The sequence below is a fragment of the Dipteris shenzhenensis genome, chromosome 26 (genome assembly GCF_047967505.1).
Source record: "Dipteris shenzhenensis isolate YYH24624 ecotype China chromosome 26, Dip_SZ_1.0, whole genome shotgun sequence".
Taxonomy (NCBI): domain Eukaryota; kingdom Viridiplantae; phylum Streptophyta; class Polypodiopsida; order Gleicheniales; family Dipteridaceae; genus Dipteris; species Dipteris shenzhenensis.
The window spans coordinates 23,451,367-23,466,542 of NC_141621.1; the positions used below are offsets into that span (position 1 = coordinate 23,451,367).

A 15,176-nucleotide genomic window follows, 5' to 3' on the forward strand; every position below is an offset into this window, starting at 1 on the left:
GCTTGGAACCTTTTTTCATCTACCCCACTTGCACCTTCTCCCTCACACCCAGACACAACACTGGGCACATTGCCAAGCTCGACCATCACAAGCACCATGCAAGCATAGGCACTACCACTCAACCTTCCACCTCACAGCATGAAGCAGGGGATACACAAGGGCAACCAACTGATAGAGAACGATAAGAAGACATGGGTACCAAGCACTGGTATAATGTTCTCAAACATAGGCTCTTCTCAGATATCAAAGGAACATATGAAGAAGAACCAAAAGAGGAAGTCGCACAGCAGCCGATAGAGGAACATGACCAACCGCAAGACTCCGCACCTGATCATGAGACGTGGTATGAGGTCATTACTTCCTTTTGATTGGATGAGGATGTGGCAGATGTTAACAAATGGAAAGGAAAGCTGCAAAGCTTTCATCTCTCTGGAAAAGACATCATGGAAGTGAGGGCACTAACAGAACTCATTTAGTGCAGCTTCTGCAAGTGGCGGCAAGAACATTCTAGACATACTCTTGGGGGCTACTGGCTAGATTATAAGCTAGTACCCCAGGAAGATAGTGATGCTAGAATCCAACCTCAATGGCACATGCAATTTTTAAAGCATGCAGCCTTTTGGACAACATATTGCTGCATGGGGCTCGAACGACAAATTGACCCAACATTTATGCCCCTATGCCACCACTAGATTTGGCATGACTTTGAAAAGATGCGCGATGTGGATCCAAATATAGCATACAATTTTCCACGCTTTGATTTCCCTAAAGTTGGCTCTTTGCTAGCTCTGGCCGCCAAGATGGAAGAGTTCAACTCAACCTTTGCATCAGTATCGGATCCAGCTGTTGTATCCATAATGCCATTTTCCTGCCTGTTGATCATTTTACTAAGGGATTTGCTAGCTAAGCCTTGCCAGTCGAGGAGCACCACCAGCGGTTGCAAGTAGAAATCGTATTCAATCTGAACGAGGGCCCTTCATTCCCTCAAGTCATGTGGCTCTACATACGTGTCCGAAATCTTCATGGACATCACATCCAAATATTTGAAGATATGTTCAAGACACATTTTTGGAAGCCTCTCCATCCCTTTTGCTGCATCTCCCACAGGACGTTCGACTACTATTGCATCATGAACAGCATCCTTAAGTCTGACATCATGCACTGGACAAAATCCACAAAGGGATTGTGAACATGAAGGGGGGCATGTTAACAACCATTGACCATGTTAATGGATATATGGTCTATCCAAACCCTTTTCAAAGTAATCGTCGGCATCGCCCAAATTGGCTAGGATAACACAAGGGCCATTTGGATCCTATCTATGGATAACACAAGAGCCATTTTAAGGTAAAGGAGTGTGGAAAGGATTAGCATATGCCTTGGCATTAGATGGCCCCAAGTGGTTGTAGCAAGAGAGAGAGTGGTACATGGAATAGGGTTGGCCTTCCCTTCAAAAGGTGACTTGTATGAAAGGCCAAATGATTAACTTTGGTCTTCATTGTGTACTTTCAAGGAATGGCATACAAGCTCTCCTTTCTCTCATTCTCTTGCATTGAGTTTCCTTGTTCTTCCTTGTGAGTTGTCTTGTGATTGCCACATCCCCTTAGTCCCATCTCCCTTTCTCATACTCCCTTCTCCTTTCTCTTCCCCTCTCCCCTCTCTCCCCTCTCCCTTGTGGAATCACTTGCACATGATCTGGTAGACGCTTGGGTGACACAAGTAGGCCATTTGTGCTTATGGGGCTCCCACAAAGAGTTGTTTGAGAGTAGAGGCTTCGACCGCTTTCCTCAAAATCCTCATGACACGTGAGTCACTGCCGGAGACTACACATGGCGTAATCTATTAACCATGGTGTTGTATATATCTTGATCCATGTAAAGTTATATGCAACATAAAGTATTTGCTATGTGACATATACCTAGCAAGATCACTGTGCACCAATTTGACTCTTCGAAATGGTTCAGGTGCTGCTTTCCATAGAGGCATTACCGCATATCCTCATTCATCTGCTTGAACATGTTTCTCCTTTCAAGCACCTATGGCTTCTAGGTCCCTTGCTCCCTCAAAATCATGCAAGCTTATGGAGCTTGCCACACAAAAATGGTCCTCACCAAGTAAGATGGGGCTTGACTGAGGTCATGAGTATGAAAGGCTCTTGTAGTTCAAGTAAGATAGAGTTTGATTGAGGTCATTCCATAAGTATAAAAGGCTCATGTAGCTCAACCTTTATCAAATTTCTCTATGTGTGTGTGTGTGTGTGTGTGTGGCGGATGATTGAGGGGGGGCGGGGTGGAAAGGGGAGAGAGATGTACCTCAAGCTAGCACGTTGCTCTCCATCTCTCTCAAGACACTTACATATCCTCACTTAAATGCTCCATCACAAAAGATGGCTCTCCACTAACATATAGCAGCAGTAATGTAATGAGGCAAGCCATAATCCATGCTTGAAGTATATTGATAGACCAATATCCCCTCTGTATATTAAATCGTGCCATACAAAGCATGTTAGTGCACTAAAGCCTTTTTAGTGGCCATCACATTCAAAGTGCGCTCTCTATAATATGTGGACATCTCTTTGAATAAAAAATAAAAATAAAAATAACAATTCCAATGGAGAGAGGTCCATGGCCTCATATTCCACTCCATATCTTCATATATCGATGGTGGTCCAATATCAATCTGCATTCTTTTGCATAACATCCCCCGACAACATTATGTGAACCCATTGGTCCATGTATAGTCCCTTGACTCTTGGTAGCCCACTAGGTGAACCTAGTGGTCCTTGCATACCCTAGGATCACAAGGGTCCCCAAGGGGAGGAGTGTGTGTGTTTCCCACTGACGGCATTCCTGTAGGTCCGACCCACCATTCAAGTGAGGGCAGTAATCCACCCATCACAATTGATTGGATCGGACTACTGCCCTAGATAAAATCACATCAACTATAAGCAATGAATATTGGTATTAAATTCTAATGGAACCCATAGCCCCTTACCATTGTTGTGGGTATGAACGGGTCCTTGGAGCATCGGTAAAGTGAAAGGAAGTGTTAGGTCTCTCCAACCAGTCAGTGGAAGATAGTTTTTTTTTAAAGTAATGGGCCAAGAAGGCTCCACTAGTAAGGGTATAAGAGTGTTGAGGGTCAAGGACATCCATAACAAAACAAGTGAAGGTCCCTCGGCCGGTTGGTTGAGGCCATGAGTAAAGATGTCTTTGGATGGTCCCATTGAGTATCACTTGTTTCCATTCAACATTGTCATGATATTCTGGTATGCCAGTGAGGGGTGCGGAAGCGGATCCTCGTAGCCAAGTCTGGCAAGATTCTCAGACCAAGAAGGGACCTGCAGGAGATGATGCAAATCCACCAAGTTAGGATCTTTGAAATCCAAGTGAACATGCACCGGTGTGTGCTACCTATTATTTCAATGAATCTAAATCTCCACTAATCCATGCTCTTAGTCAACGTTTTGAAAGGCCCTTGGCAACTACTACTTTATCAAGACTATGTTCACATTTACATTAGTGCTAAAGGGTGCAGTAGAGTCTAGGGAGAATCCTCAAGAAAAAAGAAATCCATTTAATTACTCTAGCTGCATTTCAAATCGTGAATCCAAGAGAATAACATTTTGTCAATTAGTCCAATGGTGAAAGCCATAGGACAACTTATAAATTAAGCAAGGTTCAAGGTAGTTCACTTTCAAGTTCTGAAATTGCAAACACACATAATTATGTAAGAATGATCAGGGCCATTTTTAATTCCCTTTCCTGCATAGGCTCAACTTACTAAATCTCTTAGGGTAAGAAATGGTCCTTCTTATCATCCCTCCTTGGCACTCTTTTCTTTAAAAGGTAAATCCAGTGAGAATTTGTTGTAGATACTGAAATTCTTATAATGTGCTGGAGAAACACCACATGGTAGCTTCTATGGAAATTTTGCCTTGTAATATATATAAATGTCCCCATAAAGTCTCATGGTAAAATCTAAGGTAGAAAACTTCACATGGCCAAATTCAATAGCTAGAATATAAACATGTATAATACTTCAAGAAAACCTTTCAAATCAATTATCATCCAACTCTTATTGTCATTATATTAAGCATGGAGTCTAAAAAATGGACGACATCTTTTTAAAAATTCCGTTAGGGTGCCACCATATAGGCAATCCCTTCACTAAAACGGGACTTTATTTCTTTTCACGTCATCTAAGTCTTTTTTCCTGGAAAAACCTGAGAAGGACACTAAGTCTTGAATCTCTTAAGCCTTGGGAGAAATATGACTTCTCCTTTGGCAAACCCAAATTAGATTACTCCATCCTGAGTCTCTTCTTCCGATGGTTATGAATGATTTTTAAAAAATGGTTATAGAATCGTGTGAAGGAAACATTTACAACATTTCCAGCAAAGGCTTTGGGGATGTCCCTCTTCTATGTTTCCTATCACTGTGAGATCAGCCTCTCGTCTCGAGTTCATAGTAAATGTTTGCACGAGCAACACCCTCCCTAAGTAGGGAATCTCAACTACACGGGATCCAAGCGGGTCTCCCAATCTGTGTGAAGCCCAAGCAGCTTGTTACCAGTGTTAGAACGTCCTCCGTGTTAGCTTTAACACCCAAATAGAAGGTTAAATTATTGTATAGAAGGTAGCTCGGATTGTTGCACGAGATGCCAATTCGCTCAATGAAATTTAAGGCGTAATAGACTCAGAATACAGGTGACGCATGAGCCATAATGGTCACATCAGGATCCAAGTCTGTGAATCCACTATCCCATGTTAAAGCATATCTCAAGTCACCAAGCTCTATGGTGAACAACTTCATCCTTCTGCTAGCAGGAACATCGAGTCAAAAAAGCAACCATTGAAAGCCTAGTACGGTATTGTAAGTTGATCATCAACAAAGATTTAGAACACAACTCTACGGAAACCCAAGTGTATTTCTCTATGGAGCCAGTGGCCATAAACTTGTTACATTGTCTTGTTTAAATCTACAGTGCATAGTCGGCCTAATTTCCAATTCATGAGACAGGGAGAAGTTGGGATCCTAACAACCAGTGGTGTATCTCTCCTACTCAACCATCTCCTCTGCTAGCCATAAAATACAATTTCATAGTGAAGGTTTGTGAAGGTCTCCAGATCCCGTTCAGTACATTAGACAGGTAAATGGAACATCAACGAATTCCAGGGAGGTCTAAGTACGTTGGACTAGTAGAGCCAAGCAAAATGGCGCTAACCAGTTTTTCATCCAGCTATTGATCAAAGTTTGAGTACATAAACAATCACAGTTTCTAAGTTCCCCAATTTCTAAGTTCCCAATCTCCATCTCCATACTCACGTCTATGAGATAATTAGTTTAGAAGGTTTCTGAAGACATTTATGCCTAGGAGGAGATAATCTTGACATATGGCTAGGCTATCTAAGGGGCTCAGCTCACGAATGTTTCCTCAATGTGAGCTTATATGAGTGACTAGTGTGCTATCTTGGCTGATCAGAAGCTCAAAGGTCTCAATAGCCACGCATGATTAGCTCTAGCCAACTAAACGTATGAGTGAACTCTCAGTAGCCATGCATATAGCAAAGGTCCGAGATATCTACCACAACAGCGTGTATTCTGAGTGCTCGCTTGGTCGTGTGCTCTCTCAACTCATTCCTGCCCACCTGTGAGCGATTCAAATAACATCACCTTGCATATCGAGGTATGGGGGCGACCTCTTAGAGCCTATTCATGTGGGAGGGTTGGTCTACAAACAATCGTGTCCCTATCAATGGTGACTAGCAACTGGATTTTTCGATTGGCCAAAGCAAGGGCCCAACGTCGAATAGGGCCCCCAATGAGAAAATGACTCCAATTAATAAATTTGTACACAGGGGGGCTGGGGTGCTTAATTAAGGCGATTAAGGTTTAAGGGCCGTGGCCATTTGTATTAATGTAAGTTTGAGAATTGGGTGACTGTAGAAGGTTGGAATGTTCGAGATAGTCCAAGTGGGGAGCTTCTTGGACAAGCTTCTTGTCTCTAAAAGGTTGGCTTCTATAAAGAGAAGGTAAAGCTAAAGGGAAAAGGGTAGAGGAGAAGGGGGGATGTGCAAGCCTCCTGACCACTATGATGAGCAACAAGGGAGGGTTGAGTGGAGGGAGTGGAGGGAGAGGGAGAGGGTAGCGAAGGGAGGAGGGAGGAGAAGCCAAGGGAGGAGAAGAAGAAGGAGAGGGAGAGGGAGAGGTGGAAGAAGAAGGAGAGGTGAAAGGGAGGAGGGAGTGGAAGGAGCAAAGGGAGAGAGGAGGGAGACGCCGATTAGGGAGATTAATTAGATTAGGCTAATTGCAAAAGGGGGGGTGTGAGTTGAGTTAATTAACTAATAGTTTAGGTCGAAGGAGCGATTAGGAGTCATCTTACTATATATTAAAAAGACAAATACTAGACTTGTTAGGTGGAGGGGATTCGGCAGTTCGAAAAGAGGAGGGAGATTCAGGGAGCTTCTAGAGCTTTGTGGAAAGAATTTTGAACATTTGAGAGGTTCCGTTGGAGCATGCAAGCCATTAGATCATGATGATCAAGATGATGATGAAAATGAGAAAGGGGGGGAGTCATTAGATCTCTTACTATATATTAAAGAGACAAATACCAGACCTACATGGTGGAGGGAATTTGGAGAGGATGAGGGAGGTTTGGGGAGCTTCTGGACCTTTGCGAAAAGAATTCTGGTGGTTCGGGAGGTTCTGGAGCATGCAAGCCTTTAGATCATGATGATCAAGATGAAGATGAAAATGTAAACAAGGGGGAGTTGTTAGATGCCATGACTGTTGGCAGCAGGCAGAGGCAGAGGTCATGGGGACGATCGAGGTAGAGGTAACTGAGGTGGCACGGGCAGTGAGGGTAAGTGGTAGAGTTAAGTCGAGCGGGAGGCATCACCATGCAGGGAGACACAGTGACGTGGTGCAGTGATGTGGTGTGGCGTAGTTGTGGTAGACTGACAGGGCGGGAGCTACAAATGAGGCATAGAGGCACGCAAACACAAAGAAAAACTGCAGAGCATACCCACTAATGTGGCGCATCATACTGCAATGAGATAGATTGCATGTTAGACATCCAGTTAAATTGTGGCACAAAGAGAGACTGCGTGGGCATGTCAAACTAGGAGAATTGGGCATGTCAGACTCAGAGAGAGAGAAGGAGAGAGAGAGAGAGAGAGAGAGAGAGAGAGAGAGAGAGAGAGAGAGAGAGAGAGAGAGACCACCACGTGGCAAGATGGAAGGAGAGATAATAAATATATAAATATCTATATTATATATAAATACAAATATATATAAATAAATGTAAATACACGCGCACACACACACACACACACAAAATATAATATACATAAAAGTGTGAGGCAAGGTATATATAGCCTTCTGTTTTCCATTCATTTGCCACACCAGCTCTGCAAGTTGCTGAAAGTGCATACAAAAGGTCTCATGTGCCTAGGATGATAGGCATGACAACAAGCTAATTAGATGAACTTGCCATTGAAATTGGCCCATAATGATGACCAACCATCTGAATTATGAAGTGATGGGTTGATTTTGGTTAGTGCACACTATATTTTTAATCTTGCATGCATGCGCGCACACGCACACGCACACACATAGAGAGAGAGATGCGTGCGTGTGCACACACACACACACAAAATAATTTTGATGAGTAAATGCATCTCTCACACACAGACACTTATTTCTTTACACACACACACACACACACACACACACACACACATACCCCCATGCACTCATTCGCTCCTCACCCCACTTGTGACTTAAACCTCACTTGTGACTTAAATTTTTTTAAATTATCTAAGAATCCATATGGTTATCTATATTCCTAGGTAAAGCGATAACAAGCCAGGGAAAATAGGTATTACATGTCCCAAACATAACTATGATTTTCTAACACGTAGTTTGTTTGGATGGTGGCAGGTAAGTAGACCTTGACCTCGAAACTTGGACTGCCTGAGGATTCGACATCTTTTTTCAATATTATGTTTGTCAAACTCAATATTATTAAAAATTCTTAATTTTGGTTGAAATTTTTGCAAACTCTAGTCATAGCATTTTTCAACTTAGATGTCTCAAACATTTTTTACTTTTTATCCAATTGATGGAATTAATTGTATGGTTCAATTATTGATGGGACTTTTTAATCCACACACACACACACACACACACACAGATCATAGATGCCAACATATACACACTCATGCAACACATTTTAACATGCATGTATCAAATTTAGAGACACACATATATTTAAAATGTGTTGTGTGTGTGTGTGTTGTCATTTATGATCTCTCTCTCTCTCTCTCTCTCTCTCTCTCTCTCTTATTTTGAACATGATGTGTGTCAAGAAGAGGGAATTCCCATGTGCTACACAAAGGAGGGCTCTGCATGGCAAGAGAGAATTGTTTGGAAGAAAAATAAGATTATTTTAAAGAATTTTTAGGAACAAATTCTTACAAAATATAGCTTTTATTTGCCATTTTTTGAGTTGTCAACTCAAACAAGTTTTGAATTTAAAATATACACCCACATTCGATGCCATCCATTTGAAGAAGAGGAGGAGTGCTTGAGAAGAAGAAGAAGAAGAAGAGTGTTTTAGAGTAAAGAGAAAGCCCCAGCTGGGTGGCAATGGTGATGGTACACCTCTCTGATCTACTCACTCCCCCTTTCTACCCCTTCAACACCTCTCCATCTCCATAGCCATCACCTCCCTTCTCCCCTCCCCCTTGCGGCTCTTGCCCCTCCTCTCCCTCCCCCTCTAGACCCATGTCCCTTGAACATCACCATCTGAATCACCCCCCCCCTCTCTAGACCCATGTCCCTTGAACATCACCATCTGAATCACCACTACCACCCTCCTTGGAAATGGCCTTCCCTTGATAGAGTTGCTTTTGTTGCCCCTAGAGCCCTGCCTTGTAGTGTCATTGGCCTCTCTTTCCCCATTGGTTGTGTCAAGGAGTGCCTCGCCAAACCGGAGCCTGCTTTTTAATGTGGGTGAGTCTCTATATTGTCAAAATTTTGATTCCAGTGCGGAATTTTGTATTAGTGTTATACTTAATTTGGAAAAGGAAAATTTGCCAAATTACCCACTAATCTCCTATTAATAATCAAGTCTCTAAGAGAGGAATGAAATTGCTAGAGGACTTTTGATGTATTCCGGTGGATGAGAATGTAAGAATACTATAAGTTGGAAGGAGGTGCTATTGTTGCTATTGAGAGACACTACAACAACCCAACCTTCTCTTGGTCTGATGCGAGCTCACAAGCATTCTATAAACAAACCATAGTTTGCATCAATGCCTACACTTCATTTGCATTGTGTATGAAGTCTTATGCAAATGTGAGGGACTTGAGGTAGAAAGGAGGAAAGCATGACCCCAAGTCAAACTTGAAGAACGTGGTCTCATCCTCATTTTGCAAAACTATATAACGAGTGGAAAGATCATCTATGAGTTGCTATGTTTTCATAAGAAATGGAACGAGTATAGAATGGTGGACGTTGGTAAAAGGAACCCTTCGAATAGATCAAAAATCAATGCCATGAGATGGTCACGAAACTAATTGAAAGGATCTTCATCTAGAGTGGCTCTATTGATTACTCAAAGGAGGCCCAAGCATTACATAGGCAGGATCCAGGCTAAGTTTGCATTGTAGGGTCCAGAGTCTTGTGTTCAAGGGGGCATTTATGATGAATTTTTGGAGAGATCTATCAAGCGAGCCAAAGATTAAGGACTAGAGTAGGGCCCCTACGTGAGAAAAATTTATGTTTTTTCAAAGATGCTACTATAACCTATATGAATAAGTTTAATTTGAGAAATTTTATTCCTGGAAATAAAGGCAAGGCAAGTCCGGAACAAAACACATAAGGGCCTTGCAAGTGTACATGAGAAACAGAAGGGAGGGGAGGAATCTCCCATGTTAGAGTGTCCGAGTGTGTATGCATGTGAGAAAGACACAGGAGAGAGAGCACACATGGGCATGTGATGAAAACAAAGATGAGAGAGAGAGCGAGAGCGCGCGCGAGCGAGCGAGCATATGTGATAAAATATTCATGCAACGGGTGTCTATCACAAAGAGAGAGAGAGAGAGGGGGGGCGGGAGAGATGGGGGTCGTGATCAACATCAGATGGCTGCTCATCGAACCGAATCATTGAGTGAACTCAGCATAGAGCCCAGCCAAGTAGATCCTACCGTTGCTCATCTAGCCGAATGATTGAGTAAACTGAGCATACAGCCAAGCCAAGCGGAACTTAGCTTGAAAGTAGGATCCGCTTAAGGTACATGGGTCATGTACCCATATGTATGGCAACAAAGCTAATGAGCTTAGAAGCCGAAATGAAGTTGGCAAACAGGCACTGGAGTAGTGGCATTCTGGAATCTCTCGCAGAGTTGTGACCATACATTTGAAACTGTGAGTATTGCTGGTCGCTGTCGATTGGTGAGTTGTTACAGAGTTGTAAAGGCTTCGTACACAACGCCACCAAAGAGGCCCCGTGGGCTGATGCTTTTTCGACTTTACGCTTCAGCTGGAGCGAAAAAGGCCTCTTTCAGACGGTCTCAAGCTCATACTGGGTGCCCAAGAGCGGGCTATTATTTGGGTTTGTCCCTGGTGCAGGATGATACGATCGAGGACTCGATTAGGTAATAGCAGCAGCCATTATAAGTAGTTTGAAGGAGGTTGTACATTTTGCTTGAAAGATTATATTCGCCAAATATGGATCTGATTCGTTTCATAAATGTCACTGTGGTAGTTTGGGACTTTTCCGAAATACTAAGGAGTCATGTATGCTGGGAAGGCTGGAGGACTCGCTTCAATCTATGGGTCTTATGCACCACCAAGGTATGCCTGTATCTCGGGACATTACGTACTGCTTTCTGCAGGGCTGTACGAAGGAGAAAGACCTGGCTGCCGGCAGACAATTGCATTCCCTCATGGCAAGCAGTGGACTCGACGAGGTTGCAGCTTTGGGGGACCATCTCATTCGCTTGTATGCTTCACAGGGCTGCTTACTGGAAGCAAACATTGCATTTTGCAAGGTTATAAAGCCAAGTATTTACACATGGCATGCAATTATTTCAGCACATGCAGGGCTTGGAGAATGCATGAGGGCTCTTGAGTTATTTGAACGAATGCAACAGGAGGCTGTGAAGCCAAGCAAATTCATTTTTTCAAGCATTTTGAAGGCTTGCAACAGCATTTTAGCCCTTGGGCAGGGAGAGCTAATACACGACCAGATCATCAAGAATGGATTTGAAACAGATGAATTTGTTGGGAGCAGCCTTGTCGATATGTACGCCAAATGCCATTGCTTGGAGGAAGCTCGCAAAGTGTTTGACAAATTACATAGCCAGGATGTTGTATCTTGGAATGCAATGATCACAGCATATGTCGATCATGGTCATGGCCTTCCTACTCTTGAACTTTTTGCAAAGATGCATCGTGAGGGTATAAAGCCAAGCAGAATTACTTTCCTCTGTGTCTTGAAAGCATGCACTAGCATAGGGGACAGCTCTCATGGGGAATTGATACATGATATTATCATAAGAACTGGACTTGAATCAGATGTAATTATTGGGAGCGCTATCATTGACATGTATGCCAAATGTGGGAGCCTGGAGGCAGCCTTTGTCATCTTTGACAGATTGTCAAGCCGTTCTGTTGTCTCATGGAATACTATAATTGCAGGATGTGCTCAGCATGGACATGGTCTTCTTGCCCTCGAGTTGTTCAAGCAAATGCAACAAGAAGGTGTTTTGCCAGATAAAGTCTCCTTTTTGTGCGTTTTGAAAGCATGTGGCAGCATTCCATCTATAGAGCAGGGTAGGCTGGTGCATGATCAGGTCGTCAGAAAAGGACTTGGAGCAGATGTGATGTCTGGGAGCACGCTTGTTGACATGTACATAAGATGCAGGAGCGTGGAGGAGGCACGCAAAGTTTTTGACACTATGCCAACTCAAAATGTGGTGTCTTGGGGTACAATGATTGGAGGATATGCCCAACATGGTTATGGCATGGCTGCTTTTGAACTTTTCGAGAGGATGCAACAGAAGGGCATAGAGCCAGACAAAGTCTCGTTTCTGTGCGCCTTGAAGGCATGTGTTAGCATGGGAGCCTTAGGAAAGGGCAGGCTGATGCATGATCAGATAATTCAAAGTGGGTTTGAATTGGATATTGCTGTTGGCAGCATGCTTATTGAGATGTATGCCAAATGTGGGGACATGGAGACCGCAGATAAAGTGCTTGAAGGACTTCCATACCATGATGTGGTGTTGCGGAGTGCAATTATTGCTGGATATGTTGAACATGGGCGTGGTGTCTCTGCTCTTACAGCTTTTGAGAAAATACAACAGGATGGCCTAAAGCCAGACAACGTTGCATTTTCATGTGTATTGAAAGCCTGTGGCAACATTGGAGCCTTAGGGCAGGGCAAGCTGATACATGATCAGATCATGAGAATCGGACATCATTTAGATGCTTTCACGGGGACTGCTCTTGTTGATATGTATGCTCAGTGTGGAAGTCTTGAGGATGCTTGCAAAGTGTTCAACGAATTGGGGGCTCAAAATGTGATTCTGTGGAATGCAATGATTGCAGGATATGCCAGGCATGGCTACATCAAGCTAGCTAGTCAGGCTGTTAAGGATATGCAGGAACGAGGCTTTAAGCCAGATGGCAGGAGTTTTACTAGCATCCTGGCAGCTTGCTGCCAAGCAGGAAAAGTGGAGCAAGGCATGCAGTTCTTCAAATCCATGTCAACAGAGCATGGTATTGCACCCAGCATTGAGCACTTCAACTGCATGATTGACCTTCTTGGCCGTGCAGGGCGCTTTAAGGAGGCAGAAGATCTTATCCAGAAAATGCCAATGCCACCAGACATTACTGGGTGGAGGTCTTTGCTTTCCTCTAGCTTGAACTTTGGCAACATAGAGCTGGGACGACGATGTTTTGACGAAGTTTCCCAGTTACGTTCAAATTCTGCAGCTGAATATGTGCTCATGTCCAACATCTATGCTGATGCTCAAAGGTGGGATGATGCGAATAACGTACAAGAGCTGAGAAAATGTGCAGGTGCTCTCAAGAAGCCTGGCAAGGCATGGATCGAAGGTAACAACCAGGTGCATGAATTTGTTGTGGGGGACAAAAGTCACTTACAAGGTGACAGGATCAATGCCAAGTTGAAGCGGCTAGGAAGGCTTTTGAAGGATGGAGGACATATGCCACAAGCAAACTTAGTGCTAGTGGCAATGTCTGAGGACAAGCTAGATGCCTTGTTTGGTCCTTATGACAAGATGGTGTGAACTACACTAGTACCATTGAGTACAGCAGTAATGATGTGGTGCAGGCTATGGCGGGAGTACTAAAGTCTTAATTTGTTCAAAATTGCTGGATGATACTGTATAAGGAGGGTATATGAAGTAGACCCTTCAGAATTGGTTTCGATGAGAGTTCATTCATTATTTATGAAGGCACATCATTTATTGATTAGCCTCTCTTCCTCGGAAGACTGCAAGAGCACAAGGTTTCATATGTAGCTATTCTCAACTCTTCTTTCCATGCATTCTGTGCAAGCTTCCATTCTGTTCTCCACGTCCCACTACTCTAGGTAATTAGTGTGGCAGACCAGCTTGCCTTAGCCCAGCAAGGAAGGGCTACAGCATAGCAGTTCGTGATGCCATTCACATTCCCTGGCCTAGGGATGATGTGCGCATGCTACCAGCATTAGGGCTGTCTTGGACAGCACAAACAAGACCAAATGCAGGCCTCAGGCAAGCAGCAGCAGTATGGCTGCCACATGGGCACTGGGCAGCATGGCTAGGCAGCAACCAGGCGGGCCTGTCATGTTGCAGCACATAAAGAGCAGAACAGCAGCAGCAGCAGTCGGCCAGTCAAGGGTCAGCCCATTCAACCTCGAGGGCACTCGGCCAAGTAGCATAAGTAGAGCCAGTCAGTCTTTGTAAAGTGGAACGATTGACATGGTCAGCCCTCCTTCAGTAGGCCAGCAGCAAAGTGAACTGTCAAGCTAGAAAACAGGACTTACCTCATCATTTTGGCATGAAGCACCAGCAGTGGCCCAGCGAGCAACAGAGCTTCAGCAAGCATGCTTCACAATCCAGGCTTTGTCCAGCAGCAGCAATATTGCTGCCACCTTGACTGTAGCCTCTTGGGCTCTCCCAAGGAACATCCCTTCAGTTGTATAGTTTGTGCACTTAGTGATTGCAAAGGCCAGGAAGCAATAAAGCAGCAGATAGTGAGCATACATGCAAGTCTTCCACTTTCAGAAGTAATACACCCGTATCTGTCGGCACCGTAGGCCTAATGCTTGCTAAGTATGCCTTGGCCTCTGACATAACTCTTGGAGCAGACCTAATACCCATTTGTACAATCTTTGACCTGCTCTCAAGAAAACCCCAAAAGAGTCCTCAATAGTCCAAGAAGTATTCTATCACACCTCTGTAAACAGCTTGCTAAATGAAACCGTCTCCTGTAAATTCTCCCACTCCCTCTCTCCACAACACATTAGGGCTCAGGACAATGTGTTGGGCTGGACCCCCCCGAAGAATTTTCTTGTAAGGGAGAATTCTGAGTACAAAGTACAAATCAGCTCACAGGCTGCTTACAAGAATTCCTACGTGAGTAATTTTTACAAAGAGCTCACAAGCTCATTCTTTCTTGACAACATGCCAGTTGTCCAAATCCTAGACTAAGTTTAAGTACATGCCTCAAAGGACAAATTCTAGGGTCTTCGTAGCACTGGGTCATGCGAACACCTCTTGGTACCTGCAGCCCTCTTGGGTCTTCAATCCCTCTTGGTACTTGCAACCATTAACTAAAGCGCACAACCATGGCACCCATTAATGGTCATCGTTTTGCATGCAAATAACAATCTGTGGACTAATCCTAGTCACTGTGGGCATCCTTACAAAGCAAACATATGCACATAAAACAACTAATTCTGTGGTTGATTGTAGCCAACCCTTATAGCCGTAATTAAGGACTTTGATTGAGGGTTAAGGCGCCTTAAGTAATGCTAGAACTCTTCGACTGGAGTTGGTAATAATCTAGGTTGACTAGAGTCAACATGCTTTGATCGAAGCGAAGTCTTAGTTGACTGAAGTCAACACTTTTTGACCTTAGTCAGAGGTTCTTTGGGT

General features: G+C 43.7%; 1 protein-coding gene across 1 annotated transcript; it reads left to right on the forward strand.

Annotated features, from left to right (window-relative positions):
* The first annotated feature begins 10,322 nt into the window (after window positions 1-10,322).
* Window positions 10,323-14,570, forward strand: LOC147884843 (pentatricopeptide repeat-containing protein At5g27110-like). The gene is made up of 2 exons (XM_087397830.1): window positions 10,323-10,664; window positions 10,775-14,570. The coding sequence occupies exons 1-2, from the start codon at window positions 10,525-10,527 to the stop codon at window positions 13,320-13,322; spliced, it is 2,688 nt and encodes an 895-aa protein (XP_087253956.1). The 5' UTR covers window positions 10,323-10,524; the 3' UTR covers window positions 13,323-14,570.
* Window positions 14,571-15,176: the final 606 nt, after the last annotated feature.